The sequence below is a fragment of the Dendropsophus ebraccatus genome, chromosome 6, assembly GCF_027789765.1.
Source record: "Dendropsophus ebraccatus isolate aDenEbr1 chromosome 6, aDenEbr1.pat, whole genome shotgun sequence".
NCBI classification, from domain to species: Eukaryota; Metazoa; Chordata; class Amphibia; order Anura; family Hylidae; genus Dendropsophus; species Dendropsophus ebraccatus.
Genome location: NC_091459.1, coordinates 42,919,966 through 42,939,627, shown reverse-complemented (window position 1 = coordinate 42,939,627; position 19,662 = coordinate 42,919,966). Strand labels below are relative to the sequence as shown.

Below are 19,662 nucleotides of genomic sequence, written 5' to 3'. Positions count from 1 at the left end.
CCGGCGATAAAAAATTATTCACAGAATAACACACATTACAAAGTTATACAACTTTGTAATGTATGTTATGTCTGTGAATGGCCCCCTTCCCCGTGTTTCCCCCCACCCACGCTAGACCCGGAAGTGTGGTGCATTATACTCACCGCATCTCGTGTCGTCCACGGTCTCCGATCCTCAGCAGTGACGTCTTCTTCGGGAGACCGGCGGATCTTCCCGAGTGCCGGCCGCCCTCTGCAGCGTCATCCGAAGCTCAGCCGCGATTGGCTGAGCAGAACTGTGCTCAGCCAATCGTGGCTGAGCAGCTGATGACGTGGCCGCGTCATCAGCCGCTCTGGCGCGATTGGCTGAGCACAGTTATGCTCAGCCAATCGCGGCTGAGCTTCGGATGACGCTGCAGAGGGCGGCCAGCACTCGGGAAGATCCGCTGGCCGCCCGAAGAAGACGTCACTGCTGAGGATCGGAGACCGTGGTCGGCACGTGACAGGTATGTATAGCGCACCACACTTCCGGGTATACGGGTGGGGGGTGGTGGGACACGGGGAAGGGGGCCACTCACAGACATAACATACATTACAAAGTTGTATAACTTTGTAATGTGTGTTATTCTGTGAATAATTTTTTATCGCCGGACAACCCCTTTAAAATCAGTCGTCCATCCCTGCAATCCTTACACCAGGCACCTCTCTATTAGATTCATACTCCCTAATAGGGGTTGGAGATAGGCGACACCTTAGGGCCCTATTCCACCGGACGATTATCGTTTGCATAATTGTTAACAATTAACCATCTCAAACGACTGCTATTGCGAAAGACCTGAAAACGTTCACTCATTTCCATGGAACGATAATCGTTACTTATGATCGTAATTGCGATAGTTTTTTCTTTGCTATTTATTCGCTATTGCGTTCGTATCTATTGCGAACGACCGAACGATGTCTTATTCAATGCGAATGATTTGCGAACGAGCAACGATAAAAATAGGTCCAGGTCTTATAAAGCGATCAACGATTTCTCGTTCGGTCGTTAATCGTTAACTGCATTTCAACCAAACGATTATCGTTTAGATTCGAACGATTTAACGATAATCTGAACGATAATCGTCCGGTGGAATAGGGCCCTTAGTTTAAACCTATATATCCTGAATAAACTATTACTCTAACTGCCCGAACCGCACATGCTCACACCTTGAAGTATATTATAGGCAGTTTACAGTTACTTCCGACATGTACTATAAGAGGTTAATATTACTTCCTAATACTTCACAACCTGAAATCCAATCAAACAATAAATAAGCAGCATTCATCAATAATATATCATACAAGCCATCTCTTTCTATGGACTGGGAATGTCAGGCCCAGCCAACTGGAATGAAACTGGAGAACAACAAGGTGCTGGAAATTCAACTAGTGGGCACGTTTGCTTGAAGGCGTTCAATAAGCTGATCAGCCTGCAAAGAAATAAGAAAAAAAATAATGACAATATATAATTATAGAGAATTTGTCACTTCTCGTCCGGTACATAAACTGTCATTATACTCTTTATTGCTATTATATTGGTGATTTTTAACAGTTTTTTTTTTTTATTATTTGACTACCCTTTTCCCCTTTTGAGTGTACAGTGGCTCTGTCACTTCCTGCTACTGCCCGCACTTAGCAGTACAAGAAGGACGTCCATTATGTGTAAAAATAAATTATGTTTTACATTTCAACCAACCATCAACTCAATAAAAACTACTTAAAACTTGTCCCCAAGAGAGGATTATAACATTCCTTTACCCAACACAAAGGAGTGTTTGTGCTATAAGGTACCCATAGTTCTGTGCATAGGGTGTGGAAAAGATGTTGGTTGTTCCCAGTCAGCTGTGTGTGTAAAATTTGGTGCATGTATAAACAAGATGGTAAGATTATAATGAAAACATAAAGGTAAACCAAGGAAGATGTCAAAGAAATAGATCTAGAAAATTTTAAAATGCGCAACAAAACAAATAAGAAAGAATTGGGTTTGAAACAGAAGTCAATGTTTATGAAACAACTGTGAGGCTAGGTTCCCACCAGAGTTTTATCCTTCACCTCAATTGCATTTCTCTTTTCTGTTTTGATAACAGATAAACGGAACCTTGCAGATCTGTCATACTGCCCATTGCTCTGTTTTCATTAAATCCGTCAGTGTTGCTGTCTTTTATCTGGACGTACATAAAAATTGTTCATGCACAAATTTTTTTTCCGTCCAAAAATAAACAGCAGACGAATGGAAATTGCACATCCGTTTTATTACATTATTGTCACTGATGCTGAAACTAAACAGGAGGTATTTCCATTTACCTCTGTTTGCAAGCTATCTATCAAAATAATTTTTTTTTCACTGAATATATACTGATATGCAAACGGCTGAGACTAAATTAATTTTACTGTACAAACACCTTGCAAAGTGTTTGTACAGAGGAACTATCAGCAGGTTAGACGAATCTCCCTATAGTGCATGGGGCACTGAGGATGAAGGAATGTGTCTTATCCTCAGCGCCGTTCCCGTGAAGTTTGTAGAGTAATCCGGCATCCAGTAAGACCGTCTAGAGCAGTGCTTCTCAAACGTTTTCTATTGAAGCCTCACCCAACAGACCAAGAGGCTGCCTGGGCCTCACCAGACTGACCAAGAGGCTGCCTGGGCCTCACCATCTGCGGTGAGGTCTATTTATAAGCTGAAAATAATGCTAGGGCTACCTTTCACCTGTCTCCCAAGCTCTAGATACTGATAAATTAAGTACAAAATAAATTAATAATGTTGTTAAAATAGAGATTTCTGCAAAAAGCAAATGGACTGTGCAAATCATAGTTACTTTGTTAAACCTAGCTCCCCAGATGGGCCTCACCAACAACTAGGGGGCGCCTCACAGTTTGAGAAGTACTGGTCTAGAGCACTGGGGGCCACCAAACTATCCTGTCCCCCAGCCAGTCAACTCCACTGATAATAATTTGAAAGGGTGGCCATCCCCGCCCCCAGTGCGCCAAACAAGCCTTATTTGACACAGGATTACAAACTGCAAAAGTACGGTGCCAAGGATGAAGGTAAGAGACATACATTCATCATCAGCGCCCTGTGACCAATAGGGAGCTATTAGCAGGTTAACCTGCTGATAGTTCCCCTTTAAATCCTATATATATTCTATAGTAAGTACAATATACAGGTTGGGCATTTACCGTAATAAACCAGTAAGAATTCAGTCTGTAAATCATTCGAGAGAGAAATCCCAGCTGGCTGGCTGGAGCCAGAACATGAAGATGTAGATGGGATATTGAGCAAAAGGGAGGCCAGTGGAAACCCAACCTGACAATAGAAAGGGAAAAAAATCAATATGCATTTAACAACAGCAAACACTGTAACAGTGCACTTAGAAAGCAATGCAGGGAATAGGAATAGCACAGGGGGATGTTCAGAACTAGTGCACTTAGCCCTTATGGAGAAATGAAGTGCAGAAGGAGGTATGTTTATATCTATGTGCTGCCTATGTCATTCTATATATTGAACAGGATATATTCATGGCTTTACAGTTAAATTATATGGACACAGCCCATATATACAGACTGTGTGCAATGCAACTTTTTGCTTAGTATTTTGCAACCAAAACCAGGAGTGGATTGAAAACACAGAAAGGCCATGTTCTTACACTGGTAAAACTGAGTGGATGGCCGCCATTTATTGGCAAATAATGGCTATTATTTAAAAAAAACGGCATAACAGCAATTATTTACCATTAAATGGCGGCCATCCACTCAATTCAGGGCTCGGCCACACTAGCGTTTTTCTTTTTTTCTAACTGATCCGTCCATATTAATTTAACGGATGAGCAGAAACTGATGAGCAGACTGATGCAAATTGATTGCAAAATGTTCATCTTTTTTTAATGGTCCGTTTGTATTTTGGCTTAAAAAAACTGACTTTTGTACATCAGTTTGCATCAGTCAGCGTCCGTTTTTCTATCATTTCATTTTTCTTCTTTGGTTTCTTGCTGCTTCTGCGCATGCTCAGTGCAAAAACGGATGAAAACAAACGGATGTGAACGGAAATACCTTCCGTTTAGATCCGTCCTCATTGACTACAATGTAAAACAAAAACGGAAGTGCACTTCCCGTTAGTGATCCGTTTTTTTTAAACAGAAAGAAAAATACTGCAAACACTATTTTTTTTTCCGTTCAAAAAAACGGATCTTGAACGGATTGCATGCAAACGGAGCACAATTAGGGCAAACTGAGCACACCAATATATCATGGGAATTTACGGGGATTTTAAGGGATCTGCAAGTTTCCGTTTTGCTTACTCCAAAACGGAAAAGGTAGAAGGAATGGTGCCAGATGGTCAAACGCTGATGTGAACGTAGCCTGAGAATGATCCCCTCTGTCTGTACATATGGGCTGTGCACGGAAGGTGTGAATGAGGCCTAACACCCTGACTACAAGAGATGGCGTGAACTGCTGAAACCACATTGGCACTATGCAAAGAAGAAATGTCACACTTCTGATTCAGTAGATCCAAACAAGCAGAAAGGATGATGCTGGATGCCGCCATCTCTTTCTTCACTTACTTTAATGATAAAAATAACAGAATCCTAGGTCTCTTGCATCAGAAAAAGGTTTCCTGACACAATAGAGGAGACCTTTTACCATCTGCCATAAAGGAAACCTAGGTGGACTCAATGGCATCAGCAAATGAAAGGTTTCTTTGTCTTTTTCTTTAAAATAAAATGTGATAATATTGCAAACTAGATGCAATCAATGGGGAGATTTATCAAACATGGTGTAAAGTGAAACTGACTCAGTTGCTTCTAGCAACCAATCAGATTCCACCTTTCATTTTCCAAAGAGTCTGTGAGGAATGAAAGGTGGAATCTGATTGGTTGCTAGGGGCAACTGAGCCAGTTTCACTTTACACCATGTTTGATAAATCTCCCCCATTGAGTGTATATAAAGCTGCACAGCTGTGCTACAGAGAACATGGTGCGCCTTACCCAGTGCTTACCATGTTCTCTGTCACTAAGTGCCCCAAGCCTGCTCTCTGCAGCTGCCACACCTACTGTTAATGACTGACATCATGCATTACTCATATGTAGGTCCCTCAAAGGGATACTCAGACTAAAAAGTTTTTATTTCAAATCAACTGGTGTCAGAAAGTTAAATAGATTTGTAATTTACGTCTAGTTAAAAATCTGTAGTCTTCCAGTACTTATCAACTGCTGTATGTCCTGCAAGAGGTGGTGTATTCTTTCCAGTCTGACACAGTGCTCTCTGCTGCCTCCTCTGTCCGTGACATGAACTGTCCAGAGCAGTAACAAATCCCCATAGAAAACCAATCCTGTCACAGACAGAGGTGGCAGCAGAGAGCACTGTGTCAGACTGGAAAGAATACACCACCTGCTACAGGACATACAGCAGCTGATAAATATTGGAAGACTGAAGATTTTAAAATAGAAGTTAGTTATAAACCTATATACCATTGTTTTACCAGCTGATCTAAAAGAAAAAAATATATCGCTGGATTCCCCCTTTTAAATGATTAAATGCCGCGATTGTGGCATTTAAACAGTTTTTGAATATGCAATTTTGTGTTCACAGTAGCCTGAGGCCTTAGCTAGGCCTCTGCACATGCCGTGACCGCTCTACTTATAAGGTGTGTCTATGCCAGGCTCTGTCAGTAGAGAGCTGATCAAATATATCAATACATTGCCTCCTCCCCCCCCCCAAAAAAAAAAAAAAAACAAACACACACAAAGTATCCTTTTGTTATTGAGAGTCCTAATAGTAAACTAGGTAGAAAAGAGCCTAGTACTGTCAGAGTGAAGCAGAGGTTTCCATGCACTTTATTACAGCATGAACAGAGGGTCCCCGGTCTAGACAGTGTGTTTAGTAGATGACCGGAGCAGCTTTTGTGCCGGAGATCCATCTCTATCTATGCAGAACACAGACAGCACCTTCATTTAAATCATGTGCAGTAGTAAGAGCTGGAAGGGCTCGGAAGATACAGTTACATTAACCCATCTACACAGTGTGAACGTGGACCAAAAGACCACAATGAGCAAGCAGAAGTTATAGGAAGTAAATCTTATGTTACCTTATATCCTCCAGATCAGTCACATTGTTCTTCTGCAATACGGTCTTTCCTACTTCCACCATATTCTGAACTACAAGAAAAAGATCAGCAGCAAGATGTCACAACACAACAGGAAACACAACAGAACCTATGTATGCATCTTTGTGCAGAGGTAAACTAGTTTGGACCAGTTCCAGTCAGCATTCTTTGAGAGAAAAAGTGTATGAGAGAGAGAGAGTGCCTACTGTGGGTTCTTTCTCCAGGGCCTGGTCCGCAGGCCAGGTCCCCTGTATGGGATCTCATTCCAAAAGATTTTCTTTTATATTTCTTCAGGTAACCCCATTCTAGCTATTTCTGGCTAGAGCCCAAGGGTGCCTTCATACATGACTGATCCGCAGTGGATCCTGCTGCCAGTATGTCTGCTCATAGACTTTACAGGGCAGGGACCCACAGCGGATCTCGCTGCAAATTCGCAGAAAGAAATCCACTGCGGATCCGTCATGTGTGAAGGCACCCTAAAGAGAGAGTGAAGCTCAGGTGAAAACTCCACTGCAACTTGCTAGCTAGGTTTCCTTAGAGGTTACCCCGACAGCTAGCTCTACCGACATGGTGGGCCTATATTCCTGATTCTGTGTCACTTTGTGCCGAAAGACAGCATTAGGCAGAGGTTCATACACATGGGCATAGGTACTCTTTCTGTAAAGACCACTTAGCTGAGTACATTAGGGTCAGTGCTCCTAACAGTACCCCCGTGCTCCTACTGGACCATGGAGCAAACAACTAACTGCATCGCAGATAAAGTTAAGAGACATACCTTCCTCCTTTTTTTCTCCAGCATAATAGGGGGCTATCAACATGTTGGATTCGTCTAACCTGCTGATAGTTCCCCTTTAAGTTTACCTGAGACTCTGGTTACTTTACACCTGCATGAACAAGTGTTTGTTGGTACATCCAGGGGTGGGCACATACCACTCCTACCCACTGTGACAAGTGCCCCAGCGGTACATACATTTTGCCCAGCTAAACACCCCCTGGGTTTCCACAACGCCAGGCTAGAATTGTCCTCTAACTAGTAATAGAAGATAGTGACATATTATTTACACGTCTACATTCATCTCACCTAATGGCACATCATCACTTGTTAAGGTTTTACAGTTCCCTACGTGTTTCTTGGGTACCACCAGGTAGTGATAGGGTGCTCCAGGTCTTATGTCTTTAAAGCAGGCCAGCTCCTCCTGTGAACAGAAACAAGTTTAGTGTTTAGTCCCTGTGGTTGACAATTCTTCTAGGTCGGATAACAACTAGGCTATAGGCTGTATCCATGTTTACCAGGCAGCCCTAAGGCTGCATCAATCTTCTCGAGGCAACTGGTTTCCTACGCCAAGTGATCAGGTTTGTGAGCGAACCTGAATTTACTGTAAATTCACTGGTCTCTAATCCTAACCAAGTTTTCAATGAGGTTGTAAGAGATTTAAAAAAAAAAAAAGAAAAAAAAAAGGGTTTGATTTTCCACTCTAAAAAGAGCGCCACTACTGTCAGTGTCTGGTGTTGCAGGTCTGCACAGCTGAAGTGAATATGGTAATATTAGACAGCCTGTGGGCACATGGTGCTGTTTCTGGAAGTTAAAGGGGTACTCCAGCAAAATTGGAATTTACTTATTTTAAAAAATCAAGTCTTCCAGTAATTATCAGCTGCTGTACGTCCTGCAGGATGTGTTGTATTCTGTCCAGTTTGACACAGTGCTCTCTGCTGCCACCTCTGTGCATGTCAGGAACTGTCCAGAGCTGGAAAGGTTTTCTATGGGGATTTGCTACTGCTCTGGGCAGTTCCTGCCATGGACAGCGATGGCAGCAGAGATCACTGTGTCACGCTGGAAAGAATACACCACTTCCTGCAGGACACACAGTAGCTGATAAGTACTGGAAGACTTGAGATTTTTAAATAAGTAAATTCCAAATCTGTATAACTTTCCGGCATCAGTTGATTTGAATGCATTTTTTGGAGTTGTCCTTTAATGTCATTGAACCGAATTAATAAATAACAATGTTTCTTTAGCAAGTCTGTAGTGATCACTGTACCTTGACCTTTGGTCCCACGTGTTCTCTATACTTCCAGGAGAACTAATCCCGGCAGTATATAAGATGGGGTTACAGAGCACCGTGCATCTGACCTTACCCTGTGTGCCTCCAACCCTCCACAGTTCACCCCTATGGCGACCATGATCACTGTGTAGCCCCGGCTTTATGATGCAAAGGCCTGGCAATGTTAGTGGATGGATGATAGGGTTATGGGGGCATTCACAGATATAGTGGTTTGTTAGGCTGTGGGAGGCCACACCTCCTATCACTAAGCCCCACCCACTTTATAAAAACATGCTTGGTGCAAAAATAAAGGGAAAAAAAAGTCACAAATGGAATAAAACTGGTGGATCTTGTAGATGAATCTTTTTGGAGGAGTATTTTGAGGCATGCCTATATTCTATACCTTTGAATTTAAAGGGGTACTTGGGCGCACTTCTTTTTCTTTCAAATCAACTGGTGTCAGAAAGTTATATAGATTAATTAAATAAATGTGTGTTCCCTACTAGTTCACACTATGCGGCGCTGCACTGCAGGTACCTGGCCACTATGCTGCTGTATAGATCTGGAGGGTTCCGAGTTCTCTATAATAGTGTATAGCAATTGAAACAAATAATGGTGATCTATAGCGCTGTAGCTGGTACAGGGATATTTGGTCACACAGCAATGATAATCAAGCAATGTTATGTGTCATATGAAAGGAAGAAACTGTGATGTAAAAATAAACTACAAATGGAAAATCACAATCAGGTGGATAGTTAGTGTGTAGCTATGTTGTGATCTCAATAACGGTATACTGGTGCTACACGTAATAGTGCCCGAGTGTTCTAGTAGATTAAGTGTTGTGGCAACGTCCTACCTGTGTTTCACAATAAATTCCTTCTATGATGATCGTGCTGGAAAATTCATCTTGCGAGTTATAAAGAGGAAGAATCCTTGCTGTCGGGGTTGGGAGCGAGCCCCGGCCGGCGGCTCTGCTGCTACCAAACACCCGGCACGGTGAAGTAAGTTCAAAGGAGTCCACGTTTAGGTGACGTCACTCTAGTGGATACGGAGGCCGATGTGTGGCAAAAAGACATCTAACGCGTTTCAGCGAACTTGCAGTCGCCCTCGTCAGATCTCTGACGAGGGTGACCGCAAGTTCGCTGAAACGGTTTAGATGTCTTTTTGCCACACATCGGCCTCCGTATCCACTAGAGTGACGTCACCTAAACGTGGACTCCTTTGAACTTACTTCACCGTGCCGGGTGTTTGGTAGCAGCAGAGCCGCCGGCCGGGGCTCGCTCCCAACCCCGACAGCAAGGATTCTTCCTCTTTATAACTCGCAAGATGAATTTTCCAGCACGATCATCATAGAAGGAATTTATTGTGAAACACAGGTAGGACGTTGCCACAACACTTAATCTACTAGAACACTCGGGCACTATTACGTGTAGCACCAGTATACCGTTATTGAGATCACAACATAGCTACACACTAACTATCCACCTGATTGTGATTTTCCATTTGTAGTTTATTTTTACATCACAGTTTCTTCCTTTCATATGACACATAACATTGCTTGATTATCATTGCTGTGTGACCAAATATCCCTGTACCAGCTACAGCGCTATAGATCACCATTATTTGTTTCAAGTTATATAGATTTGTCATTTACTTCTATAAAAAAATGTCAACCTTTTAGTACTTATCAGCAGCTGTATGCCCTGCAGGAAGTGGTGTATTCTTTCCAGTCTGACACAGTGCTCTCTGCTGCCACCTCTGTCCATGTCACGAACTGTCCAGAGCACAATGCACATTCAGAAAGGAACAATTAACTCATTTTTCTTATAAAACCCCATATTTCTAAGTATCTATAAAGTTGGGGTCACGTGTTGCATGACACTGTGCGACATTTGGGGGACTATGTTATTACTGGACAGCCCCAGCTAACAGCACTCTCTCCACACCAGCTCATGGGACTCCCAAAAGGCGCAGTGAGATGCCAGCTCCTCTCCCCGTGACGTCACGCCCGGCTCACTTACGTCAGAGTGCAGCAGCTCGGCCTCGCCCTCGTGGTTGTTGGAGATCCTGCAGAAGATGCACTTGCTGTCATAGGTGCCGGCACCGGGCTGCTGCTCACCGTCCGCAGACATCTCCGCGCTCCGCACTGACAGCCGCAGCCACGCCCTCCCGCGGCTCCGCCCCTCCCCCTGCACTTCCTGCGCCCTCGTGACGTCACCTGGAAAGATGGCGCTGTCCTGTAGAAGCGGCGCTGCCCTGAAGAACTACCTGCTGCTCCTGGCCCAGGAGAACTGCGAGTTCCGGCTGCCGGTGAGGGGTGGGCAGGGGAGGATAGCGCCCGAGGAGCCGGCGTGTAGTGTGCGCCAGTCACGTGATACCAGCTGACACAGCTCCCTCATGGAGGCTGCATGCTGTTTCCTTCCCCTCAGTGACTGGTAACATTGTATTGTTACAGTCAGATGCTGAAAACCCAGAGACAATGACTGACTTCTTACCTGTAATCCTCATCCATCATGTCTTACCGGCTGCGGCCACGAGGTGGCGCCCTCACTGATCAGCCTCAGCACAATGTGTGACATGTCCATCATAGGGGCAGAACAATGGCAGAATGGCTGAGCCACATCTACCAGTGTCCTGATCGCCACACTGACTACAACAGGGTCTATGTGGTGGTCAGGATAGCACAGTGCTGGCTGATAACATTACAGCACGCTGTTCACACAGGAGAGTATTGTGCGGCAATCAGCTCTGTCCTGGATATTCAACCTCGCACACCACGGAAATAACGGATGGATGACCTCCAGTGGATTCCCTGCACGCTCCCGCTAGAACATCCGGCCGTCCCATAGGCTCAGGCAGATTCCGCCATCCGCCCATAGAACTTACATGCCATTGGACGCACGGCGGAATCCGCCAGACCATAGAATGGAGTCTACGGGACCGGTGGAACGTTAAGCACGAGCTCAAGGGGGAAGCGATGGAATCCGCGGCAAGTTATCCGCATGATTTCTGTAGTGTGCAAGGGCATTTAGATGGAAACAGAAATGTTCCTGTTCACTCATTTATTTAGCACTTGCCGCCTCCTACTGATCTATTGAGATTTCCCTCCCATTGTTGACAGCTTGTTGTCTAGGTAACTGACCACAGCTCTGCCCTAAAGGCAGTGGTCTGGCTGATATACATAGTGTATATATACTGGATAAAATATGTATAAAATAGGTGCGTACATAATAGCCAGACCGTTGCTTTTAGAGCAGAGCGGTGGTTGATAAACTAGACAACAAGCTGTCAACCATGGGAGGGAAAGAGCAGCATATCAGCAGAAGGAGGAAAGTTTGGTAAATGAATGTATTTGCAAACATATTTCACTTGGTGAACCTTACAAGTATATTAGATGAGGTGGGAGTACCCCCTTTAAAGGGTTCTTTATGTTTAGTTTTCCTATTTAGTACAACATATACCGTATACAGCCGTAAAGTGTACCTTTCGTTATAAAAAAAACTTTTGACGTGTCCGAGTCTAAGTGCTCAGACAAATACCGATCGGGAGATAGAGCGGGGGGAGGACCACAGCTGCAGCACGTCCTATCCCCGCTCCGAGGTTAGAAAAAAAGAGTCAAACTTATAATGAACTCCTATGGAGGTGCAGTCTCCGACTCATTTTTTCTAAACTCGGAGCATGGAGAGGACGTGCTGCAGCTGTGCTCCCCTCTCTATCTTACAATCGGTATGGTTTGAGCACTCAGACCCAGACCAATCAAAACTTTTGACATGTTAAAAGTTTTTTAAAACGACAGGTACACTTTAAGGCTATGTTCACACTACGTATATTTGAGGCTGTATAGCAACCAAAACAAGGAGTGGATTGAAAACACAGAAAAGATCTGTTCACATAATGTTGTAATTGAGTGGATGGCCGTCATTTAATGGCAAATATTTTCTGTTATTTTAAAACAACGGCTTTTATATTGAAATAATGGCCGTTATTTAATGTTATATGGCGGCCAGCCACTCAATTTCACCATTGTGTGGACAGAGCCTTTCTGTGTTTTCAATCCACTCCTGGTTTTGTTGCTATGAGGACCTGACATGAGGATCAAATACAGCCTCAAATATGCATAGTGTGAACCCAGCTTTAGGGTGCGTTCACACATACAGAATCTGCAGCAGATTTGATGGTGCAGATTTGAATCTGCAGCAGATCCGCAGCAGATTTGATGGCCTAGAATAGATTTGCTTCAAATCTGCGCCATCAAATCTGCTGCAGATCCTGTTATTGATGCTAATACTAACCTATGTTGTTTATCATCCTTCACCACACAGGAGATCCGGTCTCTTCTCTCCCTTTATGGCAGCAATATGAATAATATTCAAGTGGACCATGAAACGGTATGTAGTGTTATACGTGTACCTGTCAGTTTGCTTCTTTTCATTTGCTGCTGGTGTATCAGGGGTTATTCACATGAGAGTATATCACTAGGGTAATGGTCCTTTTACACGGAACGATTTATCGTTTGTGTTTGCACGATAACGATCGAATTCGAACGATAATCGTACGTGTAAACGCAGCGAACGATCAAACGACGAGCGAGAAATCGTTCATTTTGATCTTTCAACATGTTCTCAAATTATCGTTGCTTATTCGCAAAAAATTCGCAGATTGTTCCGTGTAAACATTCTTTTAACGATTTCACCTATGTGTGAGATAGGCGTAGGCGATCGCAAAACGATTTTTCCGTACGATGTATCGTTCTGTCTAAACGCTGATCGTTATAAAAAACACATCGTTCATTCAAAATCGTTAATCGTGCGATCGGACGAATTATCGCTCCGTGTAAAAGTACCATAAGCCATTGTGATCAGTCAGCTAAGACAGGGACACTGTTACACAGGTGTGTATACCTTTATCGTTTATGTCTGTGGCTGCTCTGCAAGGAAAGATAGATTGGATCAGGCCATGTGTAAATCTTATAGTGTATGTGCTGCAGTGTGGGTCAGTGGCACCTTCCTCTGTCACTCAAAGGGTGGATGAGGAAGCTGGGGGAGGCATTCCAGCCCAGGGCACACCTCTTGGAGATGGACAATCAAAGCTTAGAATAGAATATAACTCAGACTCCTAATTACAACTCCTGTTCACTTCAATAGCAGCTGTTTGCATTAGGCCTGCACACTGTGCTGTGTATGGTGCCCACTGCTTCTGGCTCCATTTACTGTATAGCGTGGCTGCCACCACTGTGCAGAATAACATGGCTATTCTAGCTTTCTGCACTGCCGATCAGTCTCATAAGATTAATTATTCTAGCAAGTGATCCCTCCTTTAGGAATATAGGGCGAAGAGCGACATAAAATCACAGTGATGTGCAGCGGTGTATTTGAGCTTCTTGTAAAGGCCACAAATAATTTAGTAGCATTAGCATTTCTGATTGATGTTCTGTTAACTTTCTTTCCTCACTTGGTTCCCAGTCTCCCTTCTGTGTTCTGAACATCCCATGTGAAGACCTGGCAAGAAAAATAATGCGCCGGACTGTATGTGCAAAGTAAGGCTTGGTAAATAACTATTTCCATCTTGCCAAATCAGATTACTTCACTTATTTAATAGTAGTTTCTTTTGTTCACACACATACCTAAGGCCCCTTCACAAGTTGGGAAAATGTTTCCAGATTTCTTTTAGGAAATCCAGATAAATTTCCTGACCCATAGGGTTCTATTGGGCACAAACAAACTTTAGGATTTTTGCAAAGGCTGGGTTCACACTATGTTTTTGCAATCCGTTTCTGTTAGTCAATTTTTTGCAAAAAAAAGTATGAAAAACTGATGAAAAAAACTGATGCAATTGTGTGCATCCGTTTTTCCATCAACTTTTTATTATAAAAATGGATCAAAACGGATCCGTTTTTTTTTTAACAGACACAATAATGAGGTCGCTTACATTTTTGTGTACGTTCAAAATAACAGATCCATTTTGATCTTTTTTTTTTCTTTTTATAATGGAAGTCAATGGAAAACAGATCAAAGCGGATGCACACAATTGTATCTGTTTTCTATCAGTTTTTCATCCGTTTTTTGCAAAAATCGGATTGCAAAAACGTTGTGTGAACCCAACCTAAAGGGTGCCCGTGCCGGAAAATAGGCCTTGGAATTATATGGCATATAGTTGTCCAGAATTCCATCACGGACGCCTTATAGAATGCTATGGAGGCATCTAGAATTCCAGACAGCTCTGGATGCACTTCTGGAAACTGTCTGGAATTCCGGTGCTGGCCCCGAGCAAGTGTCGTTGGGTGCTGACGCTGGCCCTTTAACTGTACGTGCAGGAGTATCGAGTGCATACAGTAAATGTGGCACTGTGTTTGACAGGGTCGGGAGCCATTGGCTCCCGGCAATGTCAATCACTGTTCTAGTCTGAGGCAGCATTATGCCTCCAGTCACAAGAGGCTGCTCTCTCCCCCCTTCCCCAGCATCGAGCCTACAAAACCAGAAGACAGAGGGAGAAAACGTTTTTACAGTTTCTGAAAGCCTCATGAATTGCTTTCTGATCAGTGTTTTTTTTGGACTGTAAAAGCGTCCACAATTCTTTTAAGTGGGGTCTAATGGTTTCTATTATTCCAGGTATTAGATGAGAATTTTCATCCTAGAACCGCAAATCCAAGGACCCTTTTATGCAGGCCGATAATGCGTAATGAGCGTTCCCATTTACCAGATAATAGTCCCATATCAAGGGTGTGTTTACACAGTCAGGTTTTTAGTTTCAATTAATGAAGCCAAGGGCGGAAACAGATTATAAATATAGGACAGGTCATACAGGAAAGACTGAGATTTCTCCTCTCTCCTCCTCCTTATTTCCTTCATGACCGGTCCTTCGTCTATGACCTGTTCCTGGCTTTGGCTTTAGTAATTGTAATTAAAAACCTGACTGTGTGAACACACCAACACAGCTCCCTTGGGGTATATAGCTTATACTGTATACCACTCATCAAAGGCGGCTAAAAAGTTAGAGTTGGACACCTAAAGGACATTTCTCTTAGTAGTCTGCTTCTCTAGTAGTCCTGGCAACAGGACTCTAAAAAGCCCATGTGATATGTTGAAAGTACACTTTATACCTCTGTTGATGTTGGTAGGGATAGGAGTTGGGCATGATAAAAAATTACTGCCTGACCACTTTGTTCTAGGAGACATAAGATGCTGCCTGTCTGGTCGTGGCTTACACCTTCTACAGAAGTCAGGAACGCTTGGACTTGCCGAACATTCCTGTGTATGGGAAGGATGAGGGTAGGACGGGAGAGATAGCTGTCCACAGTAATTAAAGGTCTTTGGATACCTAAAGACATGTCTGCGAGGGACTGTTACAGTTCTCATTGGGTCTGCCCATTTTGACGACTTCTACAGAATTCAGAATGGAATTAAAAGTTTAAAAGTTTTATGTTAATAAATCTCTATTTAAAGGAGAAATCCCACCAAATTCAAAAAGGGAGGAAAACAGGGGTGTGTGGGGAAAATATTAAACTAAACTTGCCTATCCCTGTACCCCGTAGTGCCTCTTTTGGTTCCCATAGACAGCCGCCAGTGTCCTGCAGCTCTTCTATCTGCAAAGTCACGTCTCCAGGTAAGTGATTGCCCACTCAGCCAATCAGTGACTGGAGTGAGACTGGCTGACCAGGAAATTACTCAGCCGAGCTGTGAAGTTGCAGCTGGAAGAGCCGGGTACGTGACATACCCGGTTTTCACTTAGAAACTACATCCAGCGGCCGTCAGCATTACTCAGGAGCTGCTCTAGGGAGGCACGGGGACTGTTGAGTTAACTTATTATTTTCTCAGACCCCCAACCCCCGCCTGCCATTTTTGAATTTGATGGGACTTTTCTTTTAATTCACAAGTTCAGTTTACGCTTTGATGCTGATGAATTGGAAAAATGTATCTAACAAAGTTTTATATGGAATTAGAGCACTGGCTAAGTCGAATCCTTCTTTTGTTCTCTAGATCACTCTTTGAGTTATGGGGTCATGGGAAATGCCTGAACGAGCTCAAGCAGTCAATCCAGGGCTATCCTCTAGAAAAAATGGTATGAAAAATCAGACGATGACTATATATAGTGTAATAGTAACTTGCCTTGTAATGTTTACTGTCTGTTCAAACACCTTTCCTCTATTTGATTATGTTTGTGACTCCTGACATATTAGTGAGTGGTTTCATTTGCCAAAAATGACTTCTTACCCAGAAAAAAAGCCATAAAATATTGGCCATTAGAGTTGAGCAAACTTTGAGCGGAACCCGAGCGTGCTGCAAGTGTGCTCAACTCTATTGGCTACTAGTTGTCTTACTTCCCTGCAAACTGCAGTCTACTGCCTGTTTAGTCTCTAGAGAGACTACACCTTATACACCTTATTTATTAATGACTGATTCATTCTTTCATTCAGGTCCCATATCTGCAGCCCAATTCCACATACAAGATTTGCATCCACAGCTTCAATAAAACTTTAACACAGAAGGAAAAGATTGTAAAGATTGATGTGAGTAGTCATTTCATTGCCAAAGCTGTTTTCTTCTGCCCAAAAATGGGAATGTGGCTATAATTTAAAGGGGAAATCCAGCGAAAAATATTTTCAAATCAACTAGCGCCATAAAGTTATACAGTTATGTAATTTACTTATCAACTGCTGTATATCCTGCAGGAAGTGTCCAGTCTGACACAGTGCTCCCTGCTGCCACCTCTGTCCATGACCGGAACTGTCCAGAGCAGGAGAGGTCTTGTGTCAGAGGTGGCAGCAGAGGGCACTGTGTCAGATGGGAAAGAATACACCACTTCCTGCTGGACATACAGCAGCTGATAATTACTGTAGAATGAAGATTTTTAATAGAAGTTAAGTGACTTTCTGGCAGCAGTTGATTTTAAAACTATTAAGTGTACCGCATTAAGAACCTCTATTTGGGGGAGGTGAGCAATAGACAAGGGTTTCCAAGAACCACACCTTTTATATTAGTTTGGAAAAAAAAGGTTGGAGTGGCCTATCAACAAATCACATATTTTTTGTGCATTTTTAGCAATTTAGTTTTTGCTTTTTTAGTTCTTTAATTTTTATGTTGTGTCTATCTAATAAGGCTTGTTTGTGAACACAGGCATTGGAGTTCATGCCATTTCAAGGGAAAGTCAGTTTACAAAATGCAGAACATATATTCTACTTACTAGAGGATTATGGACCAGACCCAAATACTGCCCCCGATGATCCTCTGCAGATCTACTTTGGCCGGTGGGTGAGTACTAGAAAACAATGGAAAAATAATTCTAACATCATTTAATGTATGTATGTTTTTCATCAAACGGTTTGACACCTTATGGACAGCAATTGTATGGCACTTATTTATGACTTACATTGGAGCCAATCTCCTGGAGTCGGGGAGTGACACACTCATCTGATTGATGAAGGTCTGCACACCCAGACCAATTAAAACTTTTGACATGTCTGTGCGACATGTAAGAATTTTTTTAAAGGGGCAGGAACACTATGGCCAGAATATTATAGGGATTGGTCTGCTGTCCTATTAGTTAAAAGAGAACTAAAAATACTGTGCAACTTGTCTTATAGGGGCAGTTATGAAATACACTGAACTTATAGTTTGAGTCTGTTTTATTCATGAGGAGAGAGCTTCCCCTGCACTCCTTACACAGTCACTGACAGACTACTATGAATGCAAATATACAGCAGCCAGCGGTCAATCGCTGTTAAAAGAGGGCAGAGGGAGCGCCCATAATTTTTATGTCTGGTGTATACTTGGGTTGTACCTGTTTACCAAAAGGCACAATATATTTTGAGAATAATAATTAGAGCCGACCGGACCTCAAAATAAGATTACCTTAAGGCTTGGTTCACACGCATTATATTTCAGGCAGTATTTGGTCCTCATGTCAGGTCAGGAGTGGATTGAAAACACAGAAAGGCTCTGTTCACATAATATTGTAATTAAGTGGATGGCCGTCATTTAATGGCAAATATTTGCTGTTATTTGAAAACAACGGCCATTGTATTGAAATAATGGCAGTTATTTACCGTTATATGGCGGCCATCCACTCAATTTCAACATTGTGTGGACAGAGCCTTTCTGTGTTTTCAATCCACTCCTGGTTTTGATTGCAATATGAGGACCACAATACTGACTGAAATATACTGTGTGTGAACCCAGCCTAAAGGGGTATTTCGGTCAGATAAAATACATGCTGAATCATCCCCCCCCTCCTGGAGACTAATAATTTGCTCCATACTTTTTATTTCTCAGTCTCCTTTCCCCAGTCCTGAGCCAGCTGCTTTCTGCTGAAGACACAGAAAACTGTGTAAGCTGGTCTCCGCTCTGATCTTCATCCTCCTCCCTCACTTCTAAGAATGCTCATGTAAACAGTGTGCTCAGCTGTCTGCACTCTGTCAGGAGGGTTAATCACAATGAGGTCACCAGGAACTTGACCTCAGATTAACCCTCCCAACATCACAGAGTGCAGAGACAGCCAGGCATACTTTTTTTTTCTCTATACATGAGCTGTCTCAGCAGGGAGGGGGAGGAGAGAGATCAGAGTGGAGATGGAGTGAAAAGATCACACACTCTTTCTGTGTCTTCACAAGTCCTATCAAACATTTGGGTGTATCCTAAAAACATCACATCCATCTGTCTCTGTCTATCTGTCAGTCTTAGGGCCCTATTCCACCGGACGATTATTGTTCAGATTATCGTTAAATCGTTCGAATCTAAACGATAATCGTTCAGTTTAAATGCAGTTAACGATTAACGACAGAGCGAGAAATCGTTATCGCTTTATAAGACCTGGACCTATTTTTATCGTTGCTCGTTCGCAAAACGTTCCCAAATCGTTCGGTCGTTTGCAATAGCGAAGATACGAATGCAATAGCGAAGAAATAGCGAAGAAAAAACGATCGCAAATACAATCTTAAGTAACGATTATCGTCCCATGGAAATGAGAGAACGTTTCCAGGTCTTTCACAATAGTTGTCGTTTGAGATCGTTAATCGTTAACGATTATGCGAACGATAATCGTCCAGTGGAATAGGGCCCTTGGAATTGGTTTGGGAACTAAAGGGGAGATTTATCAAACATGGTGTAAAGTGAAACTGGCTCAGTTGCCCCTAGCAACCAATCAGATTCCACCTTTTATTCCCCACAGACTCTTTGGAAAATGAAAGGTGGAATCTGATTGGTTGCTAGGGGCAACTGAGCCAGTTTCACTTAACACCATGTTTGATAAATCTCCCCCTAAGTGATGATAATGACAATAAAATGACCAGAGAAAGAGAACTGACAATGTTATTTTCCATTATTAAGATCGCAGATGGGCAAAGGGATCTGATCAATTCTTACAGTGTGAAAAAGAGGCACTTTATCGGGAACACCAGCATGGACGCAGGGCTTTCTTTCATTATGGCAAATCATGCAAGAATTAAGCCCAATGATGTTGTGTTCGACCCCTTTGTTGGTACTGGTAAGGTTAACCATATTGTAATTAT

The 19,662-nt window shown here is 42.9% G+C and overlaps 2 protein-coding genes across 2 annotated transcripts in view; one reads left to right on the top strand and one right to left on the bottom strand.

Annotated features, from left to right (window-relative positions):
* Positions 1-610: 610 nt before the first annotated feature.
* Positions 611-10,378, bottom strand: HINT3 (histidine triad nucleotide binding protein 3). Its single transcript, XM_069974889.1, has 5 exons — positions 10,181-10,378; positions 7,199-7,313; positions 6,100-6,169; positions 3,195-3,321; positions 611-1,447 (listed from the first exon to the last, which is right to left on the bottom strand). The coding sequence occupies exons 1-5, from the start codon at positions 10,289-10,291 to the stop codon at positions 1,400-1,402; spliced, it is 471 nt and encodes a 156-aa protein (XP_069830990.1). The 5' UTR covers positions 10,292-10,378; the 3' UTR covers positions 611-1,399.
* The window catches only part of TRMT11 (tRNA methyltransferase 11 homolog), a 45,056-nt gene continuing 35,605 nt past the window's right edge, over positions 10,212-19,662 (top strand). Inside the window, exons 1-7 of the mRNA XM_069974887.1 lie at positions 10,212-10,469; positions 12,482-12,547; positions 13,622-13,695; positions 16,136-16,217; positions 16,573-16,665; positions 17,273-17,407; positions 19,481-19,637. Of these exons, the coding sequence (XP_069830988.1) occupies positions 10,386-10,469; positions 12,482-12,547; positions 13,622-13,695; positions 16,136-16,217; positions 16,573-16,665; positions 17,273-17,407; positions 19,481-19,637 (691 nt within the window). The 5' untranslated portion in view covers positions 10,212-10,385. The remainder of the gene's footprint in view (positions 10,470-12,481; positions 12,548-13,621; positions 13,696-16,135; positions 16,218-16,572; positions 16,666-17,272; positions 17,408-19,480; positions 19,638-19,662) is intronic.